The 27,142-nt window shown below is 39.1% G+C and overlaps 1 protein-coding gene across 1 annotated transcript in view; it reads right to left on the reverse strand.

The window, feature by feature from the left end:
- BACH2 (BTB domain and CNC homolog 2) overlaps positions 1-27,142 on the reverse strand; it is a 418,233-nt gene that overhangs the window by 91,731 nt on the left and 299,360 nt on the right. The window contains 3 exon segments of the mRNA XM_044004876.1: positions 3,805-3,842; positions 3,845-3,941; positions 3,943-4,059. Coding sequence (XP_043860811.1) covers positions 3,805-3,842; positions 3,845-3,941; positions 3,943-4,047 — 240 coding nt within the window. The 5' untranslated portion in view covers positions 4,048-4,059.

Consider the following 27,142-nt stretch of genomic DNA (forward strand, 5'->3'; position numbering starts at 1 on the left):
TACTCCTGAATCCAGGGCTGGTGCTTTATCCACTGCGCCACCTAGCTGCCCCAGAATGGGATCATTTGAGCAGGCATAGGAGTTAGCCTTTGTAAGGAGTAAGGCCGCCTCATCCTGTGAGACGTGGGTGAAGGAGTATGCAATGGCAAAAGTTATATGAGCAAGATATGAGAGATAAATATGTAAAGTGTTTGTAAATCTCAAAGTGCTATATAAATGCTAGCTAATACATAGGTATCACTATGTTTTTTTTTTTTTGTGAGGCAATTGGGGTTAAGTGACTTGCCCAGGGTCACACAGCTAGTAAGTGTTTAAGTGTCTGAGGTCGGATTTGAACTCAGGTACACCTGAATCCAGGGCCGGTGCTCTATCCACTGCGCCACCTAGCTACCCCTATAGGTATCATTTTGAAAGATTTGTGTTTGTATGAGCTAGACATTTCTTCTAATAGGTCATGTACATGGTTGCCATTCAATACTTTTCTTTCCTTTGAGCAGTCTTGGATTGATATTTATTGGGACTCAGCTATCAAGGCATTCTATTGGGTAGATCCAAAGAATTATGGCCTCAACAGACTTTAGGGGTAATGAGTATCTCTTGCTATCTTTTTGTTGTTTTAGAGAAAGGAAAGTCTTTTAAAAATAGGCAGACTTTGAGTGGACGGAGGCTTTCTTGTTGCATGTTTTCAGGGAAGTAAGCTACTGACCTCCAACAAATCCGATTTTTAGGGTATAATATTATAAGAGCAAGAACAGAGGAGGCTGAACAAAAAGATTGGGAGCCCAAGGTTGGAATGGGGTATGTGGGATTCCACTTTGCTACCAGTCTGAAACTCCCTCCAAACTTTTAGGCACTCAAGGATATGCAGAGAAGTGAATAATCATGGGTCAGTGCTAGGAGATGCTATGAACTGGGAGATCTGAGCAAGTACATGAGGGTTTTTTCCCCCTTTTTTTTGCAGGGCAATGAGGGTTACATGACTTGCCCAGGGTCACACAGTTAGTAAGTGTCAAGTGTCTGAGGTTGGATTTGAACTCAGGTCTTCCTGAATCCAGGGCTGGTGCTTTATCCACTGTGCCACTTCGCTGCCCCTGGTACATGAAGTTTTAATCAGGTATGTGTTTTCTTTTCTCCAGGAGATTATTTTCCTGTTAAATGTCAGAAGTCTTGGGAAGCACAGCCAGATATATGTGTTTGAGGCTGTATTAGTTATGCTTTAAAAACTGTCAAGTTATTGATGGAAACAAAACCAGATAAGAACATCATGACTTCAGTGTGATTTTAACCTGCACATTGTGGTTATTCAAGTCTCATTAGAAATAATGAAAATCCATCTCTTGTAACTGCCCATAGGTGATCTGATATGAAAGTTGGAGGGTTATAAGCATAATCAATTTATCTTTATTTCTCAGTAAAATGAAGTAATTGTGAAGTTCAAGCAGGAAAGCTTCAGCTAGACCGACTAACGAATGCTATGAATGATAAAGAATGCAGAGATCACATGGGGCCCAATGATCACTTTACATATGTCTAAGGAGAGAAAAAGAGCAATGTAGTCCTGTCAACTTTTTATCTGAATATAAATAGCTAGGAAATTAAAATAGCAGCACTTTTGTGGATAGGGGTATCTTGTCTATGGAAAAGAGATCAATGACAAACGAATTATAACAAAAAGAACAATAGCCATTTACATAGGGCTTTAAGATTTGCAAAGCAAGTTACAATATTTCTCATTTTATCCTCACAACACTGGGAGATAGGTGTTATTATTATTCTCATTTTTACAGATGAGGATGTTGAGGCAGACAGGAGTTTAATGACTTGCCCAGGATCACACAGCTAGTAAGTGCCTGAGACTAGATTTGAACTCAGGACTCCCTAACTCCAGGTTCTAGTGGAACCACCTAGCTCCCTCTAAATAAACTGTTATTAGGGATTTGATCAAAAAGGAGACTCCTAGGGTATGTCACACCCTTTCTCATCAAGGTAATTGATGACCTAGGGATACTGTAAGACATAAAGTGCCATATGAATACATCAAAAGGTGAGAAAAATAATACTTAGAATATTTTTCCTGCTAAATATATTTTTTATTGTGTTCTCATTCTTGAAAATGGCAAACATGCACGTAGCATATTTAGCAATACTCACTTAACTAAAATCTTCAATTTCTACCATACTCCACTGCTAGACCTTTCAGGTCAAAAGGTTTATGGTAAAATCTCACATAATTATAAAGTTGAGATGATGTTTAGAGTTGTTCAAAATGAAGCACTTTCTGGGAAAACTTGGTGTAGAATTTAATTCAAAGCAGAAGATTTTCTCCAAGTCCAGAACAGAGAAATAAGGGCTCCTATGTCTTATTCTTGTTCCTCACCAATTGCCTGTAATTGTTTGTTGTCATTTACAAATAATAACTAAGTTTCTTACCTAGCAGACAGCTGATAATGAAATACTCCCAAAGACCTGACTTAAAAAGTTATTAATATAAAAATCTTAGATGTTCATGCATTTGCTACTTTTAAACTCTTCACCACTTCACTGTTAATCAATAGTAAAATCATTTGTATTGGGCAGGTAGAGGACTTTAAGTTCTAGTCTGACAAGGTTTGAAAGAAAAATTAAAATTGTAAGCACAGGTTAAGATATTCCTTTTTTTTTTTTTTTTTTTTTTTTTTTTTTTTTTTTTTTTAGTGAGGCAATTGGGGTTAAGTGACTTGCCCAGGGTCACACAGCTAGTAAGTGTCAAGTGTCTGAGATCAGATTTGAACTCAGGTCCTCCTGACTCCAGGGCTGGTGCTTTATCTACTGCACCACCTAGCTGTCCCTTCCATGGGCTTCTTTCAACCTGAACAAAAGGCCTAAGAATGACCCACATTAGGAAAGACAAATTAGGATAATGGGCAGGGAAAAATTCAAGTAGCTGTACACAAGACAGGAAATTAGGGGAAACATGGTTTTAAAAGATGAATGGAGTGGGCAGCCCTGGAGTCAGGAGTACCTGAGTTCAAATCTGGCCTCAGACACTTAACACTTACTAGCAGTGTGACCCTGGGCAAGTCACTTAACCCCAATTGCCTCACTAAAAAAAAAAAAAAAGATGAATTGACCTCATGGCCCCTATCCTAGGAGGTTCTAAAGCTCAGCCAGAACCACTGAATTAAATCTCTAGTCAAAACCTCCCAGGCCACTTGGGTGTCCACTAGCAAAGACCTACCAGGTGTAGCCACCAGAAAGGAATAAAGTAAGTTCGTATAAGAGATTTTCACTAATGGCAAGCAGGCAAGTTGACTCAATTTGAGAGCTTTTGTTATAGCAGCTGTCAGAAAGGTTGGTTGTTTTTATGACTCCCTTTCTCTCCCCAGGCCCCCAAAGGAAGATCCTGTGAACACTTTTGTTCTTTCACTCTCAAGGGAAATCCAACAATCCTTAAGCCCAAATGAAACTGAAAAATAATAGCAATAGTCATTGATTCAAATCCCACAACAAGAACCTTACCATCCTTGGACCAGCAGACTCATAACCAGAAGGTTAAGTGAATACAGTAAGAGGCTGTGAGCCACCTAGAAGGTTGTGTTCCTTTAAAATAAGGTAACCGTTGATAACCATACCTCTGAGCCTTACACATCCCACTCCTACTGTGTTGTGTGTGTGTGGCTTAGATCATAAGTCTGTGAGATGGATACAGTGACCAACTTGGTGGGCAAGTAAGCACGTGCACAAATTAAAGCATGCACACAAATCAATATTATCAATCAATTGACTTCACCATCATCAACTGTAACAAATCAAAATATATCGTACCTCCTCAGGCAGGCTGACAACCAAGTCATGTTTCGTTGCCCTACCAGAGCTTGCCAGAAGTATTCGCTGCATGCTGCCAACACAGCCCGGTGGGCTCGGAACTCTTTCCTTTCCACAATCAAAGTCAAATCACAGAGGAATATCCTTCTTCCGCTGGTCATTGAGGCACAGGAGGATATTGGTACAATGGACTGTTGACTCATACACATACATGGGGGATTCAGTCTTCTCATCCACAGACATTCCGTTCACACCCTAAATAGAAATAAGGGTTATTCTAGTTATCAGAGTTTGAGAAAGACACACACACATACACACAAAACAGTGGGAGAGTAAATGAGAGAGGGCAAAGAAAGATGACATCATGGTTTCTGTGTCCTGCATGAACTAGGCAGCAAATGGTAAAACTGCTGATCAGCACATTAATTCTCTGCTACAATCAATAAGCTCAGAAAAACTATCTGGAAAGACATTTTCTAATCATAGACCTTTATCCTTCTCTTTTATTAGGTTCCTTGTCTACCTACGTAGCAAATACAGCTAGGATTTTTTTTTTTAACAGAAGATACAGTATTTTAAAAAAAAGGATCCATTCTTCAATGTTTGAAGCCTGATTTTTTAGAAGTTAAAAAAAGTCACATCATACACATGAATAGTCCAAAACAAAGAACTGATTATGATTTTTGCTAACAGAAATATAGAGAAGTATAGCTCACTATTGGGCAGAGACTACCTTGTTTCCGTCCCTGTAATCTCCAGTGCCCGGTACAATGGGGTGGCTAAAAAAGTGTTTGTTGAACTGAATGGAACAGCAACAAAATAACTCTGAAATACCTGTATTGCTGAATGAATAAATGTCTGTATGGTGGATGAATGCTAATTGGCACTTAGACGAATGAATGAATTGTTGAAACTTATATCACCAGTATGATTTCAGAATTTGGCTTAGATACTTGGGATTTTGTTTTTAACTACCTATTAATGATGTCTAATATTACAAGGACTAAAAGGGACTCTGCTAAATCAGGGCTTTCTTAACTTGGGACCTAATATTTATTTACAAATATTTGGATAACTGTAAATAAAATATTTAAAAATATTTTGATAAACTGTACTTAATATAATAGGTTTTCTCTGCAATTTTATTTATTTTTTTTGCATTTAAAAGCATTATTCTGAGAAGGGGTCCATGACACACAAAAGAGATTAACAACCGGGCAGCTAGGTGGCGCAGTAGATAGAGCACTGGCCCTGGAGTCAGGAGTACCTGAGTTCAATATCCGGCCTCAGACACTTAACACTTACTAGCTGTGTGACCCTGGGCAAGTCACTTAACCCCAATTGCCTCACTAAAAAAAAAAAAAAAAAAAAAAAAAAAAAAAAAGAGAGATTAACAACCCCTGTGCTATGACAATCAGACACTGACCGCTACTTTTTTACCATTTCATCACATAGTCCAATTTCATCTTCTACTAAAGATCCTTCTATGATGCCTTGTTTTGCCACAGAGGTGAGCTGGCATTCTCTAAGGTTCTGGCGGATACTAAGTTGTTAACAGTGGGCTTGGCAACACCCACCCCCCCAAGATATATTTGGGAAGCTCCTTATGAGGTTGGTCATCCAGAGAATAGTTTATTTTGGGGCCATAGAAGCTCATGAAACCATCCAATGAAGTGTGGAGAGGTTGTGATTTATGTCAGAGGCGGGATTACACTGCACTGATAAACTTGTAGTTTTTTTTTTTTCGGGTCAATGAGGGTTGAGGGACTTGCCCAAGGTCACATAGCTAGTGTCAAGTGTCTGAGGCTGATTTGAACTCAGGTCCTCCTAAATCCACTGTGCCACCTAGCTGCCCCTAAAACTTGTAGCTTTTTGAAGAAGTACAACTGAATAATCTTTGCTCATTCACAGGGAGTTACCCATCTTTCACTGATTTACTAAAAGTCCCTGCCATCTTACTAAAGGAATAGATGTACATCCATTCTAAGGAAACCCAATGAATAAAATCAGGATGGTCCAAAAACAGACTAGGTACTGATGATGCAGCATGCAGAAGGATTCTTTGCCTTACAAAAGGATTTGTTGTAGTATTTCTTTAAGCAATAAGTTCCCCTAGTAAAAAAGTGTGATACAAATTACATACAACTTTTTCAGAAAAAAAAAAAAAGATCTATTGCTAAAGTGAGGCCCACCTGCAATAACTTTTTATTTAGGTCCAATGCCATTAATCTAGGGAGATCCAAACATTTCATAAATGTTACCCTAATGCTCCTCTTATCCCATTACTATTCCACTTGGGTGGATTTGGCTCAGCTTTAAATAGCTTTATGGAATGTATATCCATGAGCTTATTTTGAAAAGTAGCATGATATAATGGAAAGAAAGTTAGCTTTGTAGTCACTAGGACTAGATTCAAGTCTATCTTAGACCCAAACTGGCTCTGAGATCCTGGGGTAATCTCTTAACCTCTCACTGCTCCAGGAAAACTCTCTAAAACTAGAAACAGAGCAGAAACTGATCTGCACACGTAGAAGGCTAATCAGGTGTTCCCTGTACCAATGAGATCACAGTCCAATACACCGCCCCTCCCCAACCTCCCTTCCTTCCAGAACCTCATAACCCTCCAACCCTATTTATCCAAAAGAATAGCTCTCCTAGAAGTTCGGGTAAAATCAGCTAGGTGGATGTGCCCTTTCCTTTCTGGGATGTATTTTCTCTACAATCAGAAGAGCTCCTGGCTGGTTAAAATTTAGGTGCAATGGCTACAAGCCAGGGGTGTGAGATTTAGCTTACATAGCATCTCTTTGTACTGAGGAAACTAGTGCTAAACTGTACATTACTTAGTCAGAAGATTATGTACTCCATTTTCACTTCCTCTTCACTTTCTTCTTCTAAGCACTCACATGTATAGGATTAATCTCCAGGGGTTTCTCAACTGTCCACTTTTACTCTTAGCTTAAAATTACTACCTTTCTCCCATTAAGTTCAATTCTCTCAAATCAATCAATCAATCCCCAGGTATTCATTGAGTATGTAACATAATGCACAATAATATATACTGAATGAATGAATGCCTAGACCTCTCCCTTCCTTCACTGTTTATTGAGCAACAAACATCAATATCTGTTACTATGATGAGAAATGCTTGCTTTGGAGGAAATAAAATTTTAGGGAAGTAATCTGAGAGAAGGAATAGGTTCAACAGGTCATCTATGGTACTTCTTATAGGCAGAGGATTATGTCCTCTGATACATACATAGACACACATATACACAAATACTTACATATATAGCATATCTCCCAAAGTCTTCATGCTATTTTAAGTTAAAATTGCCCAAAGGCTTCGGGAATTCCTTGTATTTTCAGGGAGTTTTCAGGTTATTTTAGAAGACATCTTCTGGTCTAAAATCAATAGCTATTAGGAAGCTTTTCCTAGGATTTTCCCTGTTTGGAATTTTCTCAGTTTTATCTCATTCTCCAGGATTTCTTCTTTGTTCTTCTTGTGTCAGCTTGCAAGCCTTTACAATATCTAAAGACTTATCTCCACATCCCATTTATTTCCTTGTCAGCTCTTATTTGAATGCATCATCTTTAGTTTCTTAATCTCCTTCCAAAAATCCATAAATTCTTGTTTTCTACTATTATCTAATTGTCTAGATAACTCCAATTATGTAGGAATCCTTTCTAATTTCTTGGTGTTTCAGTTGGACCATTGGAAACAATCTGAATCCTACTGCTCTTGACACTTCATACTAAGATTAAAAAAGGATTCAGTGGGGGCAGCTAGGTGGCGCAGTGGATAAACCACTGGCCCTGGATTCAGGAGGACCTGAGTTCAAATCTGATATCGGATACGACACTAGCTGTGTGACCCTGGGCAACTCACTTAACCCTCATTGCCCCGCCCCCCAAAAAATTAAACTAAAAAAATACGGTTTAAAAAAAAGGATTCAGTACCTAACTATGCTTCCAGTCTCTTTTTCCACACACATGCATAGCAATGTACCAATGTACCAATCAATATTAAGTGCCATAGTAACTCCTGGTGGTAGTAATTCATGGTTGAATAGAAGACATACAAAGAATGAACAAAATAATTTCTAGCTAGTGAATACCAGGGTACAGAGGAATCTGAAAATGAGTCCTTACTCTAAGCACTCAAAAATGTGTTACATATATACATAGCAAGAATCAGATTGGAAAGAAGCTTTCCAAAAGTTTTAACTTTGGTTTCATCTGGGTCTCCCTCTTTTGTCTGGAAAGAATGAGGTGTGCATATGTAACTTTTTCTCTGTTTTTTCCTCTCCCGGTTTTCTTCAGTTAAGTTCAGAAATGTAACTAGAAATATTTCACTGGAGGCTACCTATACAAAATGTGCCCTCAGATCGACTTTCAGAGATTAAGTTCTTGAGTAGGGAAGTAGAGATCCAAAGACATCCTCTGAACAGAGACTCCAGGACAACTAAAGGTGGGTGGGTATAGGGTGGAACAAGGCTGCGCCAAGTTGGGGAAGTGCTCAGTCGGGGTAGTGGTTGAACTGAAGAAGGTGCCATTTGGCAGCCTTCTATTAAAAGTAATTATTCTTGGGGCAGCTAGGTGGTGTAGTGGATAGAGCATCGCCCTGGAGTCAAGAAGTTCAAATCTGGCCTCAGACACTTGACACTTACTAGCTGTGTGACCCTGGGCTTAACCCCAGTGGCCTCACAAAAAAACCAACCAAACAAACAACAAAAGTAATTATTCTTTTTGTGTTGTTGTTGTTGTTTTGGTGAGGCCATTGGGGTTAAGTGGACTTGCCCAGGGTCACAAGCTAGTTTAGTGTTTAAGTGTCTGAGGCTGGATTTGAACTCAGGTCCTCCTGACTTCAGGGCCGGTGCTCTATCCACTGTGCCACCGAGCTGCCCCAAAAGTAATTATTCTTGCTAATATGGTGGGGGAGATTTGGTTGTTTCTATTCTGTTTCAAGGATGGTCTCTAGATTGTCATGCCTTGGGAAAAAGGCCCAGTTGCCCCAGCCTAGTTATGCCCCTATATAGATGATAAGTGACCATAAAGGTATCATTGCTATTATTTTATTAGAAAAATAATGACCTCTCAACCCCTTCAAAAAACTCAAGAGAAAACAATACAACTCCATGCACTTTGTCTCCTAACTCCTTAGAGGTCTGTTTATAAATGAATACTGAATGACTCAGAAATTAAAATGTTTAGTGGTATTCTAGAAACACAAGTGTGAAACTGAAGGTATGTAGAAAACTTCAGTGGAAAATCCAAAGGACCTCTGATTCATGAATGAAATTAGAAGGTTAACTCTTTTAGACAACCTGTTGTGTCTAGAATGTTCCGGATGAAATGAAATGAATAATTATATCCCTCATAGGAAATGAGTAAAACCAAAATGTAAACTATTTCACTTGAAACTCCAACCACATTTTTCCTTTTTAACTGGGTGTTTAAGTAAATAGTTCTTTGAATCAAATACTGAATTTGCACTGATGTTAAGGAAGAATTTTAGAAAAGAGTTGTCAAGTCTGTAGAAAGTCTATAGAAAGTTCTACTGACTATAGAAATCTGTAGAAATTGTAAGATACAAGAATACTTCAAATACTGTTACCACTTTTGGGATTGGGAAGAAATATAAATATAAGGAACTTGGTATTAACATTGAAACATAAGCTAGAAGCAGCCAGGTGGTTTAAATTTATAGAGTTGAGACCTGGAGTCATGAAGACCTGAGTTCAAATCCTTCCTCAGACCTTACTAGCCATGTGACTCTGGGGGAAGTCATTAACCTTGTTTGCCTCAATCTTTAGAGCTGTAAAATGAGGATATTAGCAGCTCTCACTTCCCTGGGGTTGTTATGAGGACTAAAATGAAATAACATTTATTTATTTATTTATAATTTTTTGGGTGTGAGGCAATTGGGGTTAAATGACTTGTCCAGGGTCACACAGCTAGTAAGTGTCAAGTATCTGAGCCCGGATTTGAAACTCAGGTCCTCCTGAATCCAGTCCGGTGCTTTATCCACTGAGCCACCCTAGCTGCCCTGAAATAATATTATAAAGCACTTAGCACAAAGCTTGACATGTGTTGTTGTTCTTCAGTCATTCAGTTGCACCCAACTCTTTGTGACCCCCAATAGTTCATGGGATTTTCTTGGCAAAGATACTGAATGGTTTGTCATTTCCTTCTTCAGTAGATTAAGGCAAATGGAGGTTAAGTGACTTGCCAAGGGTAAAACAGCTAGTAAGTGTCTGAAACTGGATTTAAACTCTAGAAAATGTCTTCTCTGACTCCAGGCCCAAAGCTCTATCCACTGAGCCACCTAGCTTCTTGATACACAGTAGCACTTGATACACCATTCCTTCTTTCCTGCCTGCCTTCCTGCTTTATAAAAGTAGAGTGATCCAATTTTACTATCTTGTTTTGTTTTGATTTGTTTTTGGTGAGGCAATTAAGGTTAGTGACTTGCCCAGGGTCACACAGCTAGTGAGTGTCAAGTGTCTGAGCTGGGTTTGAACTCAGGTCCTCCTGAATCCAGTGCTGGTGCTTTATCTACTTCACCACCTAGCTGCCGCCAATTTTACTATCTTTTTAAAAAAATGTTTTTATAAACCTAACACGAATATCAATACAAACTAAACGAATTCCAGTACCTTAAAGCAGAGTTCTTAACCCTTTTTGGATACCATTGGCAGGTTGGGGAATCCTATAACCTCCAGGACTGTGGTGCCTGTCACTCAATGGTTCCAATACCTTCAGCAGCTACAGTAAGGACTGGACATGAAGTGTGTAAACATTCTTTGTGTATGTACTTATGGGACCACAAAAGTGGAAACTTAAGGATGATGCCTACAAGCAATTTTGTTTGTTTGTTTTTTGGTGAGGCAATTGGGGTTAGTGACTTGCCCAGGGTCATACAGCTAGTAATTCTCAATTGTCTGAGGCTGGATTTGAACTCAGGTCCTCCTGAATCCAGGGCCAGTGCTCTATCCACTGTCCACCTAGCTGCCCCCCTACAAGCAATTTTACATTAGATCCTTAACAATTCTGAATGGTTCTGGAACCTTGGTAGAAGCTTTCACTTTATTTTATGGCTAGGTCCTGATTAGTAAAAATAATGAAGCCTCCTGAAGTAGTCACATGCACTCACATTGATATTATTCAAAATTATGATTAATATAAAATATGGCATTGATTCTAGCCTAGTGGAATATGTGGTACAAATTCAAATAATGCAATCACTTTTAGGGAATTCACTATTTGCACTAATCAGGATCTGCCTATATTAAACCATTGAAGGAGAAAGTTCAACTTACTGATAGACCCAGCTGGGACCAATGGAAATAATGCACAGCAGAAAATATTCAGAAAGGGTTGGGGACCATCACAGCTGGTAGGAGATGATATCTCCTCCTCTCTTAAAATGTATGATAAAAGTTATACAAATTATGACAATACATAGTGATATATACATGTATATACATACATATACACACACGTATCTATAGCGAAGTTTTATTTTCATTTAACAAGAAGCACAGCTTTTAACGATAGGAACAGTAAAATCTCAAATGAGATTGCATACATTGTAATCTTCCACAATCTTCTCTGAAACATTGAGAAAATGTCTTTGGCTTTAGATGATTACATTGTTAATTCAATAATAGCATTTACAGTATATTACTGTGGTTCTTTAGGGCTCAGTGTTTTGTCAACATTCTTCCTCTTCACTTTCTTCTTGTACAGTTGGAGTGTGTGTATTTTCCTGTATCTTTGAAATGGCCTCATCCTGAACTTGAATTTTAAGATGTTCTGATCTATAAATGAATGGGGTGGATGAGTTGGTTTCTAAAGAACTTTCCATTTTCTTCATCTATGGCCACTTTAAATTCATAAAAACCTACTATTCTTCTAATTGGATCAAAACACAAGAAAAAAAGAAGCAAAAATATTATATTACCAATCTACCAGAGACTTCCACATGTTTTGATGAAACTAGATATAGAATTTCACATGAGTAGAAACTGGATTAAGGCTCTAGCCATTAGGAGGGTATGATAGGTTCTGGAAAAAGATGTCTGAGGATGACCATGCATTTGCCAGTAGACTGAATGTAAGTAAGTAAGGGCAGTGAGGGGTCATTATAACAACTACTCATTGTATAATGCTTTAATGATCATACAGCATTTATTTTGTAACATTCCTGTGGGATAAGGTATACGAGTATCTTATGTCCATTCTTCAGATGAGGAAAACAAGGTCAGAAAGGGTGAGTGATGTGCCCATGGGACAGGCAAGCAGACTGCCAAAACTAGGCTCTGATGGACCAAGGGCTCTATCTCTCAACCCAGCTTCTCCTGGGTACCCTTCTGCCAGTCCAGACAAGACTGGAGGTCCTGGGTTTTTTTCCAGTGGGTGAGAAGAAAGCTTTCAAGAGAGTAGTAACAAGCTTTTAATATTTAGGATCCTTAAAATAGTATCTGGTCATCTGAGGTTGTTAGGAATCTCTTTTGTCTCCTGTCTAATTCCAAACCAGTTATTTTAGGAATACCTTTGGCTAATCTTAGACCATTTGTTTCTTTGTTGGCAGACCTTGGGAAGTTTTGTACAACATGAAAATGACTTGGTTGAAAAGTGAAAAATTTAATCAAATAACTTTACGTGGAGGATACCCTTTATATAAAAGCAAAAAACCAAAACCCAAACAAACCAGCCAATTAACTCCTTTACTCTCCATTGAATTGACTGGCTGAAGAGAAGGTAAAACCCAGGTGATTTGGCTTGTTTCCCCTGCCCCCCTCATATGGACACAACCCATATCAGAACCTAGAGTGAATTATTTGTGTTGATTAAGTCCAAGAAGACTTCTACATAAGGGAGATTCAGATGTAGAAGAACTAGGTTCTAGATACAGTTAACCAAAAATTGAATTAATGTGCTACATATTATTATTGATTCTGTTCAACCAACTTAGTAATCATGCTGAAACAAAAAGTAGACATTTTCAGTGCTCCTGGAAGAGAATACACACACACACACACACACACACACACACACACACACACACACACACACACACAGCATGGTCAAGATTCGTATCAGATCTGGAAATGGAGAATTTTGTTATGATACATTCACTTGCTCAGTGGTGTCTTGTTGTAACCTCGAAGCTAAACCTTCAATCAAGATCCTTAGTTCTTCTGGGGCGGACAGAGCTAGTCATTATTTATTTAGTAATTTTGCTTTTCTATCACCTCCAGTATGTCTTTGAATGATTTCTTTCACCTTTGTCTCTTTGCATTCACTACTCATACCTTATATTTTTCTAATTCCTTTACATTTTTCCCCCACTACCTACTTGACTAGTTTAAAGAACCTTAGGGAGGAAGAATTTGTATCCTCCCCCACTTTTCTCAATCTGGTACCTACTTTGCAAGACCCCTTTCCTGATCCCCCAGTTTTTGTGGCTAAAGAAATACTTGAAAGTTTCTGGAAGTAGAAGACCACATCACTAGTTGTGAAGTAATGCATGTTATTACCTGTTGTTGTTCAATTGTTTTTTCAGTTATTTCTGATGCTTCATGACCCCATTTAAAGGGTTTTCTTGGCAATGATACTGGAGTAGTTTGCCACTCCATTCTCCAACTCATTTTAATAGACAAGGAAATGAAAGTAAACAGGATTAAGTGACTTGCTCAAGGTCACACAGCTAGTTAGTATCTGAGGCTAGATTTGAATTTATGAAGATGTCTTCCTGCCTCTATGCTCAGAGCTCTATCCACTACACCACCTAAATTACCTATTTACCTCTCTTAAAAGGAAGGCTAAAAGCCCTAAAAGGGAGGAATTTAAAAATTGGGAAACTGAAGGCTAAGAGTTAATGCTGAAATATATAAGCTTGGTTTGACTTAGAACAATCTTCAGTTTGCCTGGATTCCATCAGTTACCCTTCTCTATAGGGAAATCATTAGAAATAAATGACATGCAAAGTGCACCATAAAGCATCTGAGTCAAACTAATGAGAGGATGACTCAACGGATTGTTTTACATTTTAACAGGACACACTGTGGATTTGTACTTAGCACACAGTTATTGCTGTCTTGACCCTCCCCAAAACAGTTCTTCCTCAAGAAGGAGGAGTAAGCACAGGGTTTCTAGAACCTGACAGGAATTATTCTTAGGAAACAAACCAAGGTCAAACCCCACAAATCTGCTTATAAAAGCCAACAGTGGCCAAATTCAGTAAGAACTAGCAAGAAGGAAAGCTGTGTTTTGTAATGCTGGCCTGCTTAATTCCAACATTAACACCAAAGTAAAAGGCAACAATCTTAAAAACTATGCTAATGAGTTGTCTATTTCCCCCCCAAGAAAAATGAAACAACACAACAACAACATCCCAGGTTGTGATTTTCTTTTCTTTCATTTGTTTGTTTTCTAATCTGGAAGGGACTTTATGCTGTGGAAATTTGGTGAGGCATTGACAAGCTGAGACAGTGACAATGCTGGCTCTAGGTTTTGAGTAGAGAAGCCAGCAGTTGTGACAGCAGTTCTATTCTCTGGAAGTCACTTTCTTGGCTAGTTACTGCTAATGGGATGTTAACATGACTTCTCCTCCCTGCCACTCCCCGCCTCCCATAGAAACTGTGGATGAGGTTGTATTTAACTGGGTCCTAAAAGGTGGGTTACAGAAAGACCTTACTGCACATTAGGTCTACACCCTCTAATACAGGGAGAGAATTTGCATCCCAGTAGTTGCTTACCTTTAGATACATTAAAAAATGAAACTATTTTTTACATTGAGGTCATTTCCCTTACTTCCCCAGAAATCTTTCCTTGTATTAAATAAAAAGCAGTTTTGTCAGCAAAAGCAACCGACCAATAGGTAGTCTAACAGCCATATGCAGCATTCCATAACCATAGTCCACCACCTCTCTCCCCAAAGGAGGGGCCAGATTGCGAGATTGATCAATGCAATTATTCTGGGTTTGACAGCCTTTTAGTGTTATTTCCATTTATATTGCTGTTATGCTTGTTTAGACTGTTCTCCTGGTTCTGCTTTCTTCATTCTGTTACCAGCTCAGAGACAACCTTCCTCAGGTACATTGTAAATGGAATGTTCTGATGCTATCTGCATGTGTAGCTTGGTCAGGAGCTGGAATAAGGATGATAGGTGGTGTGGGACTTAGAAGTTTGGAGGAAGGGAGGAAATGTGACCCAGCCAAAGTACCTTTAAGATGTATCTTCAGAAAGATGAGGTTCCTTCTACCACCAGAGCCCAATGGACAAAATGACATTTTGTTTTACAAGAGTAATGATTCATATGTTCACATGGTTTTAAAGCTTACAAAGTGTTTCCTCACAACAAACTGTTGAAGATAACTGTGGGTCATTTTACCCACGATAAAAATTAGGTTAAGGTGAGGTAAGTGACTTGCCCAGGGTCACACAGCTTGTAACTGCTTATAGCAACCCAACTGCATTGGATCATAGATCATAGAACTGTCAGGGATGTTAGACATCATTGAGTCCAGAATCAACCAACCAGGGTTGGTTTCTCCTATCCTCTGGTATATTCTCTGTGGCAATAGTCAGCCTAGGTTTATGAAGTTAAAAGTGGCAAAAAATAATTAGAGAGGAAATTAAAAATTTAAACTGTACCAAATGGAGGCAGCATCTGAACAATTCAGAGAAGATTTGAGCTTCATTTGGGAAAGGTTTGGGGTAAAGAAGCTTTGATTCATTTGAGTCTCTGTCCTTTATCACCTCTCTTTCTCTGCTTTTTTCCTCTTTCAATTGATTGAACCCAAGAGGTGGAGACTATTGGTTGGCAGTTTGTTAAATCCCAAATTGGATAATAAAAGCACTTGAACCATCTGTTACCATAACAGGAGGTCAACGACAGCTAGAATGTTAACACACAGGTGAAATACCTCTAGGGAGTATGGTGGGAAAAATAGAGAGGGCCTAAGCAAAGAAGAATTAAAGGAGAAAAAAATCCAAACTTTCAGTTTTCCTCTTCCCATCATTGGCATTTCTCAAAGGGATTCTTCCCAATGCCAAAGGTGAGGTCACCACAGGTGATCTGAAACATAAGCTATATATACACACCTCCTCCCAGCTTGATGAAAAAGACACATTCCACAGCAAATTGTCTGCCAAATGAAATTTCTGTAAAGTGAACCATATTTTCCTATTGATTTTCATTTCATAATCAGAACATCCATTCCCAAAGGAAAAAAAAATCTCCCAATAAAATGAGTTGGAGACTTTGGGGTTAGCAAGAAGGTAAGATGATGGCCACTTTGATGCTATGTAGTTTTTAGGAAATGCTAGGTTTGCTGGGAATGTTTTGCAATACTTTCTGAACTTTCCAGTACTTAAGTAAGTCCAGAGTTTCCCTGGATGCTGCACTTCCTCTTCTTCCTCTCTGTTCTACTAGTGCTAGACTAGAGGATCCTATACATGGGAACTATGATTCTATACTTAAATCTGTTGGAACATAATTACTTCTGTAATTTGGGAATGTATGAATGTCAAGTAGATCTAGGCTTCAACGTTTATGTGAATTATTTCTGTGTTTGAAATTCAAGGCTTTAGCTTATGTTACATAGGGAATACAGTGATTTGATTGCTTGGGTAGGAGTAGGGGGTGGGGAATGCAAATGTCTATAACTTTTCCAGCTTAGATTAGTGATAAGGGGATGATGATTTCTGGAATAATTTTCAGGGACCCTGACTAGCATCCAAGTGGTATGATAGGAATTAAAAGGAATTTTTTTTGACTATAATGCAAATGAGTTTAGAGAGTTAGAGAAAAAGTAGTTCAAAGGATTGACTTAAATGCCCAGTGGCTTCCCTAGGTAGTTGGCTGGGTTCTGTAATTAAAAAACAGCTAAAATAGCCCTCTGAGGCCACGAGCTAAAAGATTGGAAACCCTTAGAAACTGAAGCTACAGTTTATTAGACAGTAGTAGGAGAAAGTAGTTTGCAGCCTGGTAATATCAACAGATACAGGGAGACACTTGATTTGAGAAGAGTCTTTAAAACATCATTTTGGGGGGCAGCTAGGTGGCGCAGTGGATAGAGCACCAGCCCTGGAGTCAGGAGTACCTGAGTTCAAATTGGCCTCAGACACTTACACTTGTGTGACCCTGGCAAGTCACTTAACCCCAATTGCCTCACTAAAAAAACAAAACAAAAAAACCCCATCCTTTTGTTCTTCATTAGACTGCGAGGTTCCTTGACAGAAGGAACTATTCCCCTCCCCCTTTTTGTATTCCCAATGCTTACCACATTGCCTGGTACATAACAGTTACTTAATAAATGCTTGCTGGCCACCAATGAAGTGTTTTGTTAAAAGAGACATAAAAAACAGACCTGCTGTATTCTTTTTTTTTTTTTTTTTGCAGGGCAATGAGGGTTAAGTGACTTGCCCAGGGTCACACAGCTAGTTAAGTGTCAAGTGTCTGAGGCTGGATTTGAACTCAGGTCCTCCTGAATCCAAGGCCAGTGCTTTATCTACTGTACCACCTAGCTGCCCCCGGCCTGCTGTATTCTTTACAACCCTCAGTCAGCTGTATGACTGTGAAGATGTGGTCTGCTATAGAAAACTGTGGAAGACGGCTTGTTGCCTCCTCAAATTTCCATCCAGGAAACTCCCAATATATGCATAGGTCAAGCTCATAAATGTTTTATAGAGATGAAAACTAGGCATGTAGGCTGGAAGCTGCTGACGTCTGTTTTGTTGACTTTTGGGGAAAAGTTCCAGCTTTGTTATTCGTTCAGTACTGAGGGGCAGTACTGTCTGGTTGAATTTCTTTTGCAATTTGAAAGGCAGGGTAGTGCCATGGAAGGATTACTGCATTTGGAGTCAGAAGATGTGGGTTCGAATATTGCCTCTTGTTACTTGTGTGACCTTGCATAAATCAGTCCACCTCTATTCATATTCCTGATCTATAAAATGAGGAGGCCAGACTTAATGATTTCGGAAGTCTCTTCCAACTCTAGACCTGTGATCATATGACATCAGTGGCTCTTTGGGAAAGCAAGGAGCTGTATCGATGGTGTAAAGGCACCTTGGCAGGGACGCTGCCTCAGGAACAGAGTTGCTCTGATTAGGCATGTATGCTGATACAGGTATTTCCTCTGTGTGTACTTTTTCTGAATGGTAGTGTTAGAGGGTACCCTTGTGCCATGAGAAGGGGATTTCTGGTCACTTATTTCACTGTGCTATGTGATCACATATCTTTTCTTTCAACAAATATGTCCTTTGATTTGGAGAAGGAAATGGAAGTATCTTTGCCAAAGAAACCCTAAATGAGATCATGAAGAGTTGTACAGTACTGAAATGACTGAATAAGTCCTTTGAATGGCCTGGTAATGGAGAGGAGGCAGCTGGGTAGCACAGTGGATAGAACACTGGACCAGGAGTCAGAAAGATCAGAGTTCAAATCTGACTTCAGACATTCACTAGTTGTGTGACCCTGGGCAAGTCATTTAACCCTGGACTGCATAAAACTAGAGAAGGAAGTGACAAACCATTCTAATATCTTTACCAAGAAAAAACCATGGACAGCTGATCCACAGAGTCATGAAGAGTTGGACAGGACTGAGCAACAATGAAGGGAAGGGAAGCTTGTGAACTCTGGTTTTGAAAAGATACTGATACTCCAATTGGTGATTTTCCACATGTGGGAGGGGTCCTGAGTGCTACAGGTAAAATAAATCAGGTATTTTATCAAATTTGTAAATTTGAAATTCTGAATACTAGATTGACTTCAATTAGATATATTTATAAACAATAGGCCTTATATATTGGATAACTTTTCTTCTAGATACTTAAGCTTGAATGTGGAAAGGAGCATCTTCCCTATTTTTCTAGGTGATTCTCACTCTGCCAGTGCAGTATAATGGAAAGAGCAGTAGAGTCTGAATGCTTGGGTTCTAATTCTAGCCTAGTTTTGGTATGATGGTACCATATGTGCTTGGACTCTGGGGTCCCATACCAACCAGGACATGGGTAGGCAAGACACATGGGAGAAGAGAAGACAGGAGGGGGGACACAGTTCCTCCTCATTCTCCTAGATGTCTCTCCCTAAGGATAAGAATGCTTAAAAAAAGAACAATAGCACATGTGGATGGGGACCCTAAACCAGCATGGCTATATCTCCCCACATTAAGGAATCCTCTCTGACTTTATTTTCTTTCCTTGCCCTCCAGCATTCTGCCTTAGTGGTGTTATCAGGGGATAGGTTCACATATACCAGAAAGGGTTTGTACACTGGCTGCAGTCACACTTTGGATGTGTAAGTGTGTGTGTGTGTATCTTTGTGTGTGTAATGCCAGAACATCTCATTGGGCAAATGCTCCTTTCCTGCCACTAAAGTCCTACCCCTTCACTTTACTTCCATGGTGCTAGCAGTGATCTTTTAAGTTGGCCACTTGGCTTCCCTGGAACTGAATTTCTCCATCTGGTTTTTGAGCATAATGAGGGCAGGGAACTGGTCAACTTTTTCTGTTTTTGCTTCTCTCAGCAGCTGGCATAGGGCCCTTGACAGAATGGACACTTGAGAAATGTCTCCTGAATAAATGAAAAGGAGGCAGCAGAGTATGTATAGTGGGGGAGAGCATTGTATCTGGAGTCCGAGGATCTAGCTTCATGTCCCAGCTCTGCCACTTAAGATCTGTGGAACTTTGGGTAAGTTACCTAACCTCTCTGGGCCTCAGTTTCCTCATATATAAAGTGATGGTATTGAATTAGATGACCACTGTGAAACCTTCCAGATCTAAGTCTATGATTCTATCAAAAGTACTAAGTGTACACAAATGTATGATGTTAGCATACCTTGCTAATTCTGTTAACTTCATATTTTAAGGGTGTTGTTCAGTTGTTTTGAGTTGTGTCTGACCCTTTGTGACCCCCATTTGGGGTTTTCTTGGTAAGGAAACTGGAGTGTTTGCCATTTCTTTCTCCAGCTCCTTTTACAGATGAAGAAACTGAGGCAAACAGGGTTAAGTGACTTGCCTAGGATCACATAGGTCTGAGGCTGGATTTGGGCTCAGGTATCCCCAGCTGTTAGTGCCTCTACTCACCCTCACCAAAATTACTTTGTATTTACCTCAAAGTAGATACAAACATTTTGCATCTACTTGTATGTCTACATGTCATTCCCCTAGATATAAGCTCACCAAGGACAGGGACTCTCGAGTATCCCTAGCACCTGGCATTGGTCATGACATGTGAGTCCATGATAAATGCTTTTAGATTAATTATGGAACGTCATTCACAATAGTTTTATATACTGAGGTCAATGATGAACTAAAAACAACTGATGAATCTCCTTCTTCTTGGAGGATCACAGAATTTGAGAGTTGGAAAAAACAGAGCCTAGTCTAACCTATACATGAAAGACATCTCCCCATACCTGGCGAGGGTCATCAGCCTCAGCCTGAAAACCTTCAAGGAGAGGGAGCCCATCACCTCTCAAGGGGGCCCATCTTATTTTTGGATTGTTCTACTTGTTAAGAAGTCCTTCCTGACATGGAGCTGACACTGGCCTCTTTGCATCTTCCACCCTTTGATCCTGGTTCTGTCCTCTGAGGGTCACATAGAACAAATTCAGTCCTTCCTCCACATGATAGGCCTTCACATATTGAAGACAACAACATGTTTCCCCTACATCTTCTCTTCTTCAGGCTAAATGGAGCTGGTTCCTCCAACTGGTCCTCATGGGATACAGACACAGGCACTTCACCATCCTGGTTGCTGTCCTCTGGACACTCTCCAGTGTACTAATGTTCTTTTTAAATCATGGTGCCCAGAAGTACACATGATAGTCCATATGAAGTCTAACAAGGGCAGTGGGATCTACTTCTAGGAAGTTATGCCCCTATTAATGCTGCCCACAATTGCATTAGCTTTTTTTTACTATGTTATCACAATACTAGTTTATACTAAACCTGAGGTAGTCTGCTAGTCCTCCAGATCTTTTCAGAATAACTGCTATCTATTAATGACTTCCTCCATCTTATACTTAGGAAGTTGATTATTTTTTATTTAAGTGCAAGACTTTACCATTATCTCTACTGAATTTCATTTTGTTAGATTCAGCCCAATGATCTAGACTGTCAAGATCCTTTTGGATACTGGCTTTGCCACCTACTTCTCAGCTTGGTGCCATCTTCAAATTTTATAGCAGAACATCTGTACCTTGAAACAAGTCACTGATAAAATCTTAAACAGCATAGGGCCAAACATATGTACACTGGCAAATTACTGACACACTGACATTGAACCATTTACAAATACTCTGAGTCCAGTTGTCCAACAAGATATATCTACATGATGTAATATTGTCTGATCCACCTTCTCCCCAAGAATAGTATGGGAGACTCTTTTAAAACCTTTGATAAAATCTAGGTAAACTGCATCCAAAGCATCTCCTTAACCCACTAGTTTAGTAATATTATCAAGGAACTATGTTGGCCTGGCATGACCTATTCTTTTTTTTTTTTTTTTTTTTTGGCGGGGCAATGGGGGTTAAGTGACTTGCCCAGGGTCACACAGCTAGTAAGTGTCAAGTGTCTGAGGCCGGATTTGAACTCAGGTACTCCTGAATCCAGGGCCAGCACTTTAACCACTGCGCCATCTGGCTGCCCCATGACCTATTCTTAATGGAGCCAGGCTGGCTATTTGTAATAATTGCTTCTCTACCTATATGTTTGTCAACCTTATCTTTAATAATCCATTCTCAAAATTGCCCAGGAATTGAAGTCAAGCTTGCTGACTTATAGGGTTTTGTTCTTTGTTGTTGTGGGTTTTTTTGGTGAGGCAATCAGAAGCTAAGTGACTTGCCCAGGGTCACACAGCTAGTAAGTGTCAAGTATCCGAGGCTGGATTTGAACTCAGGTCCTCCCTCACTTCAGGGCCAATGGATTATCCACTGTGTTACCTCACTGACCCCCAATTTTTTTGGGGGGAATACCTCTACTGTTTTCCATGGTATTCCAAATATTACTGACAATGGTCAGCCATTACATCTTATGAAATAATCACAGTTATTTAGGAATCAAAGGCTCATGTGTACCTGAGACAAGAGAGCTGAAGCCATCAAGAGCAGCTAGGTATTCCCTTACTATCTTTTTCCATGTCTTGGGTATTAATTCCTTGTTAGTCATCTTTGTTCTAATATTTTCAGGGTAAAGGTCATTCTCCTTTGAATAAATAAGAATGGAACAGCTCTACCTTCTCTCAGTTGTTGTCAGTTACTATCATTCCATCTACTCCAAGCAAAAGTTCTATACTTTATTTGATATTCTTCCTCCCTCCTCCCACAAATGGTTAACTCCCTTTCCTTTTTTGTTATCCTCAACTTCCCTTGCCAGCATCCACTCATTCGAATTTCAGAGCTGTCTCTACTGAGATCTCCTCAATTTCCAGTCCATTTGCAATTGGTTGTCACTCCAGCCTCTCCCACATTGCACAGCTCTTTCTAGAACTGTTCACCTTTGTGACTCAGTTCACAAGCAAAAGGAATCACAAGAGGCAAGAGCTGCTTGTCAGCACCAAATGGCATCAGTTGGGACAGGACTGCCACAAGAATGCCTTTCTGTAACTCATATTTCCAAGAAGACTGCTGTTGACAGCCCTAAAGAAAGCCTGAGAACCAAGCAAGTCAGGCATTCCCCTAGCATAGAAACTACCAGCACAAAACAACACAAGAAAAATGCAGGGTATGAGAAAGAAAAAAAAGAGACACTGTTAGTGCTTCATGGGTGAGCTGCAGTAAGTGAACAGAGCAAAAGTGCTCATGGGGGCTTTTCGGCAGTCAGTGAATATTTTAGCATTTTGGAAGTAAACATCAATTGCAGATATTCTACTCTTTTTACACCCTGAATGCTATGATGTAAAAATTGGAAATAGTCATCTTGACTGTACTTGACAGGTCATTCTAGTTTCTCTCCTCTCCTCCTCTCATTTATCTGTAGTTGCCAAAATCATCTTTTTAAAGAATAGGTCTGACCATGCTACTTCTCTGCTCAACAGTTGTCTCCAGGATAAAATACAAATGCCTCTGTTTGACATAAAAAGCCCTTCACACTTGGTTCCAATCTACATCTTGGAATTTATTTCCTATTACTTTCTATTTTGAGCTTATATTCAGGCTTATTTTGCCTCCTTGTTATTCCCTGAAATGAGTTCCATCTCCAACCTCCAAACCTTTGTGTAGGCTGTGTTGTCTGCCTGGAACACACCACACCTTCTTCTCTCTTCTGATTCTTAGTTTTTAGATTTCCTTCAAGGTTTCAATTTTGGGGGTCACAAGTTGCTTATACTCTCTTTCCCTCCTCGACTTATTACCTTTTATTCCTGCATCTGTGTACATGTTGTATTCCCTCATAGAAGGTCTCAGTGTCTAGCACACATTAGAAACTTATTAAGTACTTGTTGAATTGAATTGAATCTCTTGATCCATAAGACCACTTGAAGCAATTCCAATGTGAGAAGAGGATGATTATATTTCATAAGGCAAAAGTACAAAATCTATAGAAAAGGTTAGATTACAATTAGAGATTTTATATTTAAGGGGATTTGGAGTAGTCTTTGTTCTAGAACTTTCTGTTTTGAGCCTTTCAACAGTAGTGAAATATGTTTTTGATTCATAGGATCTGCATAGTTTAAGTGCTAGAAGGATGCAGCTCATTGTCTTGTCCCAAAAAAGACCCTCTGTTGCTGCTGCTCTTCTTCCTCTTCCTCAAAGATTACAAGATTCTCTGCACCCTTCAATTCTTGGGCTCTTAGTTTAATCTGTCAAAACAGGGTGATGATTATTTATCAATTTTTGGTCACTCGGTAACCTAAATTCTTAGAATAACTCTGAAATCTTAGGTTGTATTAAGACAAGGAAGGCTAGAGTTCCACTTTACTCTTTCCTGGGCAGACCACATCTAGAATACTGTGCGCAGTTCTGGGTACCACATTTTAGGAAGGATGCTGATAAGCTGAAGGGCCTCAGGTTCATGGAATATGAGAAGAATCTGGAGGAGCTTCAGATATTTAGCCTGAAAAAGGGAAGACTGTGGGACATGTAGGGGGGCAAGATTCCTTTCTTCAAGTATTTAAAGTGTTATTCCATGGATTAAACTTGATCTATTTGGCCCCAGAAGCAGTAGTAGGAATGAAGGAGTAGAAGTTGGGAAGAGGTAATTTTAAGCAGATGTAATGAAAAAATTCCTGGTTTTGGACTTACGAATTCCTAAATGAGGGAGCGCCTGGTAAGGAATGTATATCAAGTAATATCAATACACTTTCTCTGCAACTTATCATTTTAAATCAGGGGTCCTAAAGTGGTGTGTGTGTGTGTGTGTGTGTGTGTGTGTGTGTGTGTGTATCATGAGCCTTCTCTGGCAGTTGGGAAAAGTTTATGGACTCTTTCAGAATGAAGTTGTTAAATGCCTAAAATAAAATACATAGGCTTATAAAGGAAAACAATATCCTTAATTTTTTTAAAAAGACAACAAACAACCAAGTTCACGTATACCAGATTAAGAACCCATATCTTAGAGAGATGCCTGGAGTATTGAGAGGTTAAGTGATTTGCCTAGTTTGAGATGCAGCCAGTGTGTTAGAGGTAGGGCTCAAATCTCAGTCTAAATCCAGGGGGAATGGATTTCCCTGGGAAGACAGTAGTTTTCCAATCACTGGGTGTGAACCCTTTAAGCAAAGGCAGGCTGATCACATACTCGGTAAGAAGGTGGGATTTACATTCAAGTTGAGGTTCAACTAGAGGGATTTTGAAATTCTGTTGATTCAAAGATTCATTAAATACAGACTTGTGTCACCAAGCATGGTCAATTGTTGCAGATCCAAAGCTTCTAGCCAGTACTAAACTAGCCTGACTCCAAATTGTTAACAGAGCCCCAAGTGTCTGCTGATGAACATCAATTAGATTCTGTTCTCAAACATCTAATATGTACTCCCAATGTGCATCTAGTAGGTACACCCTGTGTTTGGTGCTAAGTATATATTAAAATAAAAAACATATAACCCCTGTCCCTCAATAAATTTAGGAGTAGGAGTGGGAGGTGGATATGACATACGCAAATCCTTTTGAATGGCCATATATCTTTTGTCCAGAGTCTATGAAGGAGGGAAAAGGTAAAGAAAATTTCCTTATTCCCCGCCCCCCATTTCAAAGACTCATCTGTCACTTCCTATATTATAAAGCTTCAATGGTTTTCTATTCTCTATAGGATAAAAGACATGATTATTAACCTAGATGTAAGCTCTTTTATAATCTGCATTCAACTTCCCTTATTTTGCATTTATTAATCCCCTGTGTGCATTTCACATTCTAGCCAACATGGACGAGTAGCTGGTCCCCAATCAAAGTCTTTTACTCTCCTAATGTTCTTTTGGGCTATTTGTATCCAAACTGTGGTAGAGCCTTCTAAGCTCATATTGTTCTGATCAGCCACAGTCTGACACACCGTACAATGACTCCAACATACTGATGTCATTTTGGTCCCCTTCAAGTACAAAGGACAACAACCAACCAATCTGCATTTACGTAGGCCACTTCCTATCTTTACAACGTACTCTGTCCTCAACCCTGCCAGTTGAAATCTTTCTTCATAAAAGGCCCGGCTTAAGTATTATTTCCTTGATGAAGCCCTTCCTGATTTCCCCAGATGAAAGTGACCTTTATCATATTCTATCTGGGATAATTACTTGTGCATATATCATATCTGTCCTCTCCCCTCCAACTTTTCCCTTGAGGGCAGCTCTTTTTCTCCAGGACCCTGGAGTAGCACAGGGCCTTATACACAGCAGGCACTGTTCAAGGTACTGACAAGTTTGCTGAATTAAATTCAAATGTTTATTTCAAAGCCACACAAGTAGGAAAAGTCAGGACTATGTGTAAAACTGAATACCTTTGCTTTAGGTGTTAGAAAGACCTTGTTTTAGTTCTATCCACTGTTCTCTGATTACAGTTTCCTCTTTAATAATTTATAATCTAAGAACTGTCAGACATCAGTGCCAACAAAAACTGCAAAAATAAAATTACAGGTGGCTTTCTTAGAAATGTAGAGGTGAATTTGCAAAGCATTCCATAGGAAAAGTCCCTCATGAATTTTTTTCTGATCAGCTCAGGGAAACAGCTGATTATAAGAACAGTACAAGCTTTTTCAACTTCCCTTTCACAGTTTATGTTTTGGAATTAATATAAAAATTCAGAGAGATGTTCACCTGTAAAGAAAACCCTGAATAATTCTGAAAGTGGGGGAGGGGAACACTTGAAACCCAGAGACAGAAGCATCCTTGGGCTTTAGCTAATGAAATAGCACAGCTGAAGTTCATATAAAATACCTGACAATGTTGCTTTTCAATAGGATTCCGATGGGGTGAAAGGCATTCTTGGTTTGTGAGCTTTTTCTGGTTACCTTGGCTGCCAGAGATACCAAAGAGACTCACACCAGGAACACTTAGAATGCTAGTCAAGGAAAAGTTCATAATCCTTTCAGTTTTTCAATCTTGTGAGTCTATGTAGAGGGTAATCATTTATTACTTTAAACAATTGGAAAAGAGGATTAGGCTAGACTTTTCTTTAAGGATGTTAGTGTCTTCAAAGGCAGAGGCCATAATGGTTTTTCAAGGTGTAATTCAGTTAATTTTTTATAAAAGATATATTCTTTTCTACAAGACAATTGGCTACTTCATTGGGTAGAATTTAGTAGTGGATATATTCTAGTATGTTAGCTGGTTACTTCAAACAGATTTCTTGGAATTAAACAGCTTTAAAATTCATTATTATGATTTTTTGATGATTTGTATATACTCATTGTGGCTACCTTGTTTTAGGGAACATAAAAAGTTTAATAATTAATGCACCAGGTACAGCAACTCAATGATATATACTGGACTCTACTTCACAGTACCCTTCAGCAAGATCATTACTGTATTTAGTTAATAAACTCAGCACACTGAATATTCCTAGCCACCTGAAACACCCAAGCATTGTGTGAGTTTTTAACCAATTAATTATCAATTACAACATCATAAAACACCAGCACAAAAATAGGAATAATGAAATTTAATTATACATTATTCTTCTGAGTTGCTGCAAATACTATACAAGACTGATTCTGATTAATAATTCATTCAGCAATAAAGTATCAGGAAAGATAATTATGCAGTGCCACAATTCTCACACTGATTTCTATAATTACAGATTACAACAGTGTTAGCAATTTAAAAGGTTAGAGAGCTGTGGTAATTTGCTATGTCATCCCCAGCTATATTAATGTCTTTTTCTTTGAGCACCAAAGATAATTGA

The sequence above is a fragment of the Dromiciops gliroides genome, chromosome 4 (genome assembly GCF_019393635.1).
Source record: "Dromiciops gliroides isolate mDroGli1 chromosome 4, mDroGli1.pri, whole genome shotgun sequence".
NCBI classification, from domain to species: Eukaryota; Metazoa; Chordata; class Mammalia; order Microbiotheria; family Microbiotheriidae; genus Dromiciops; species Dromiciops gliroides.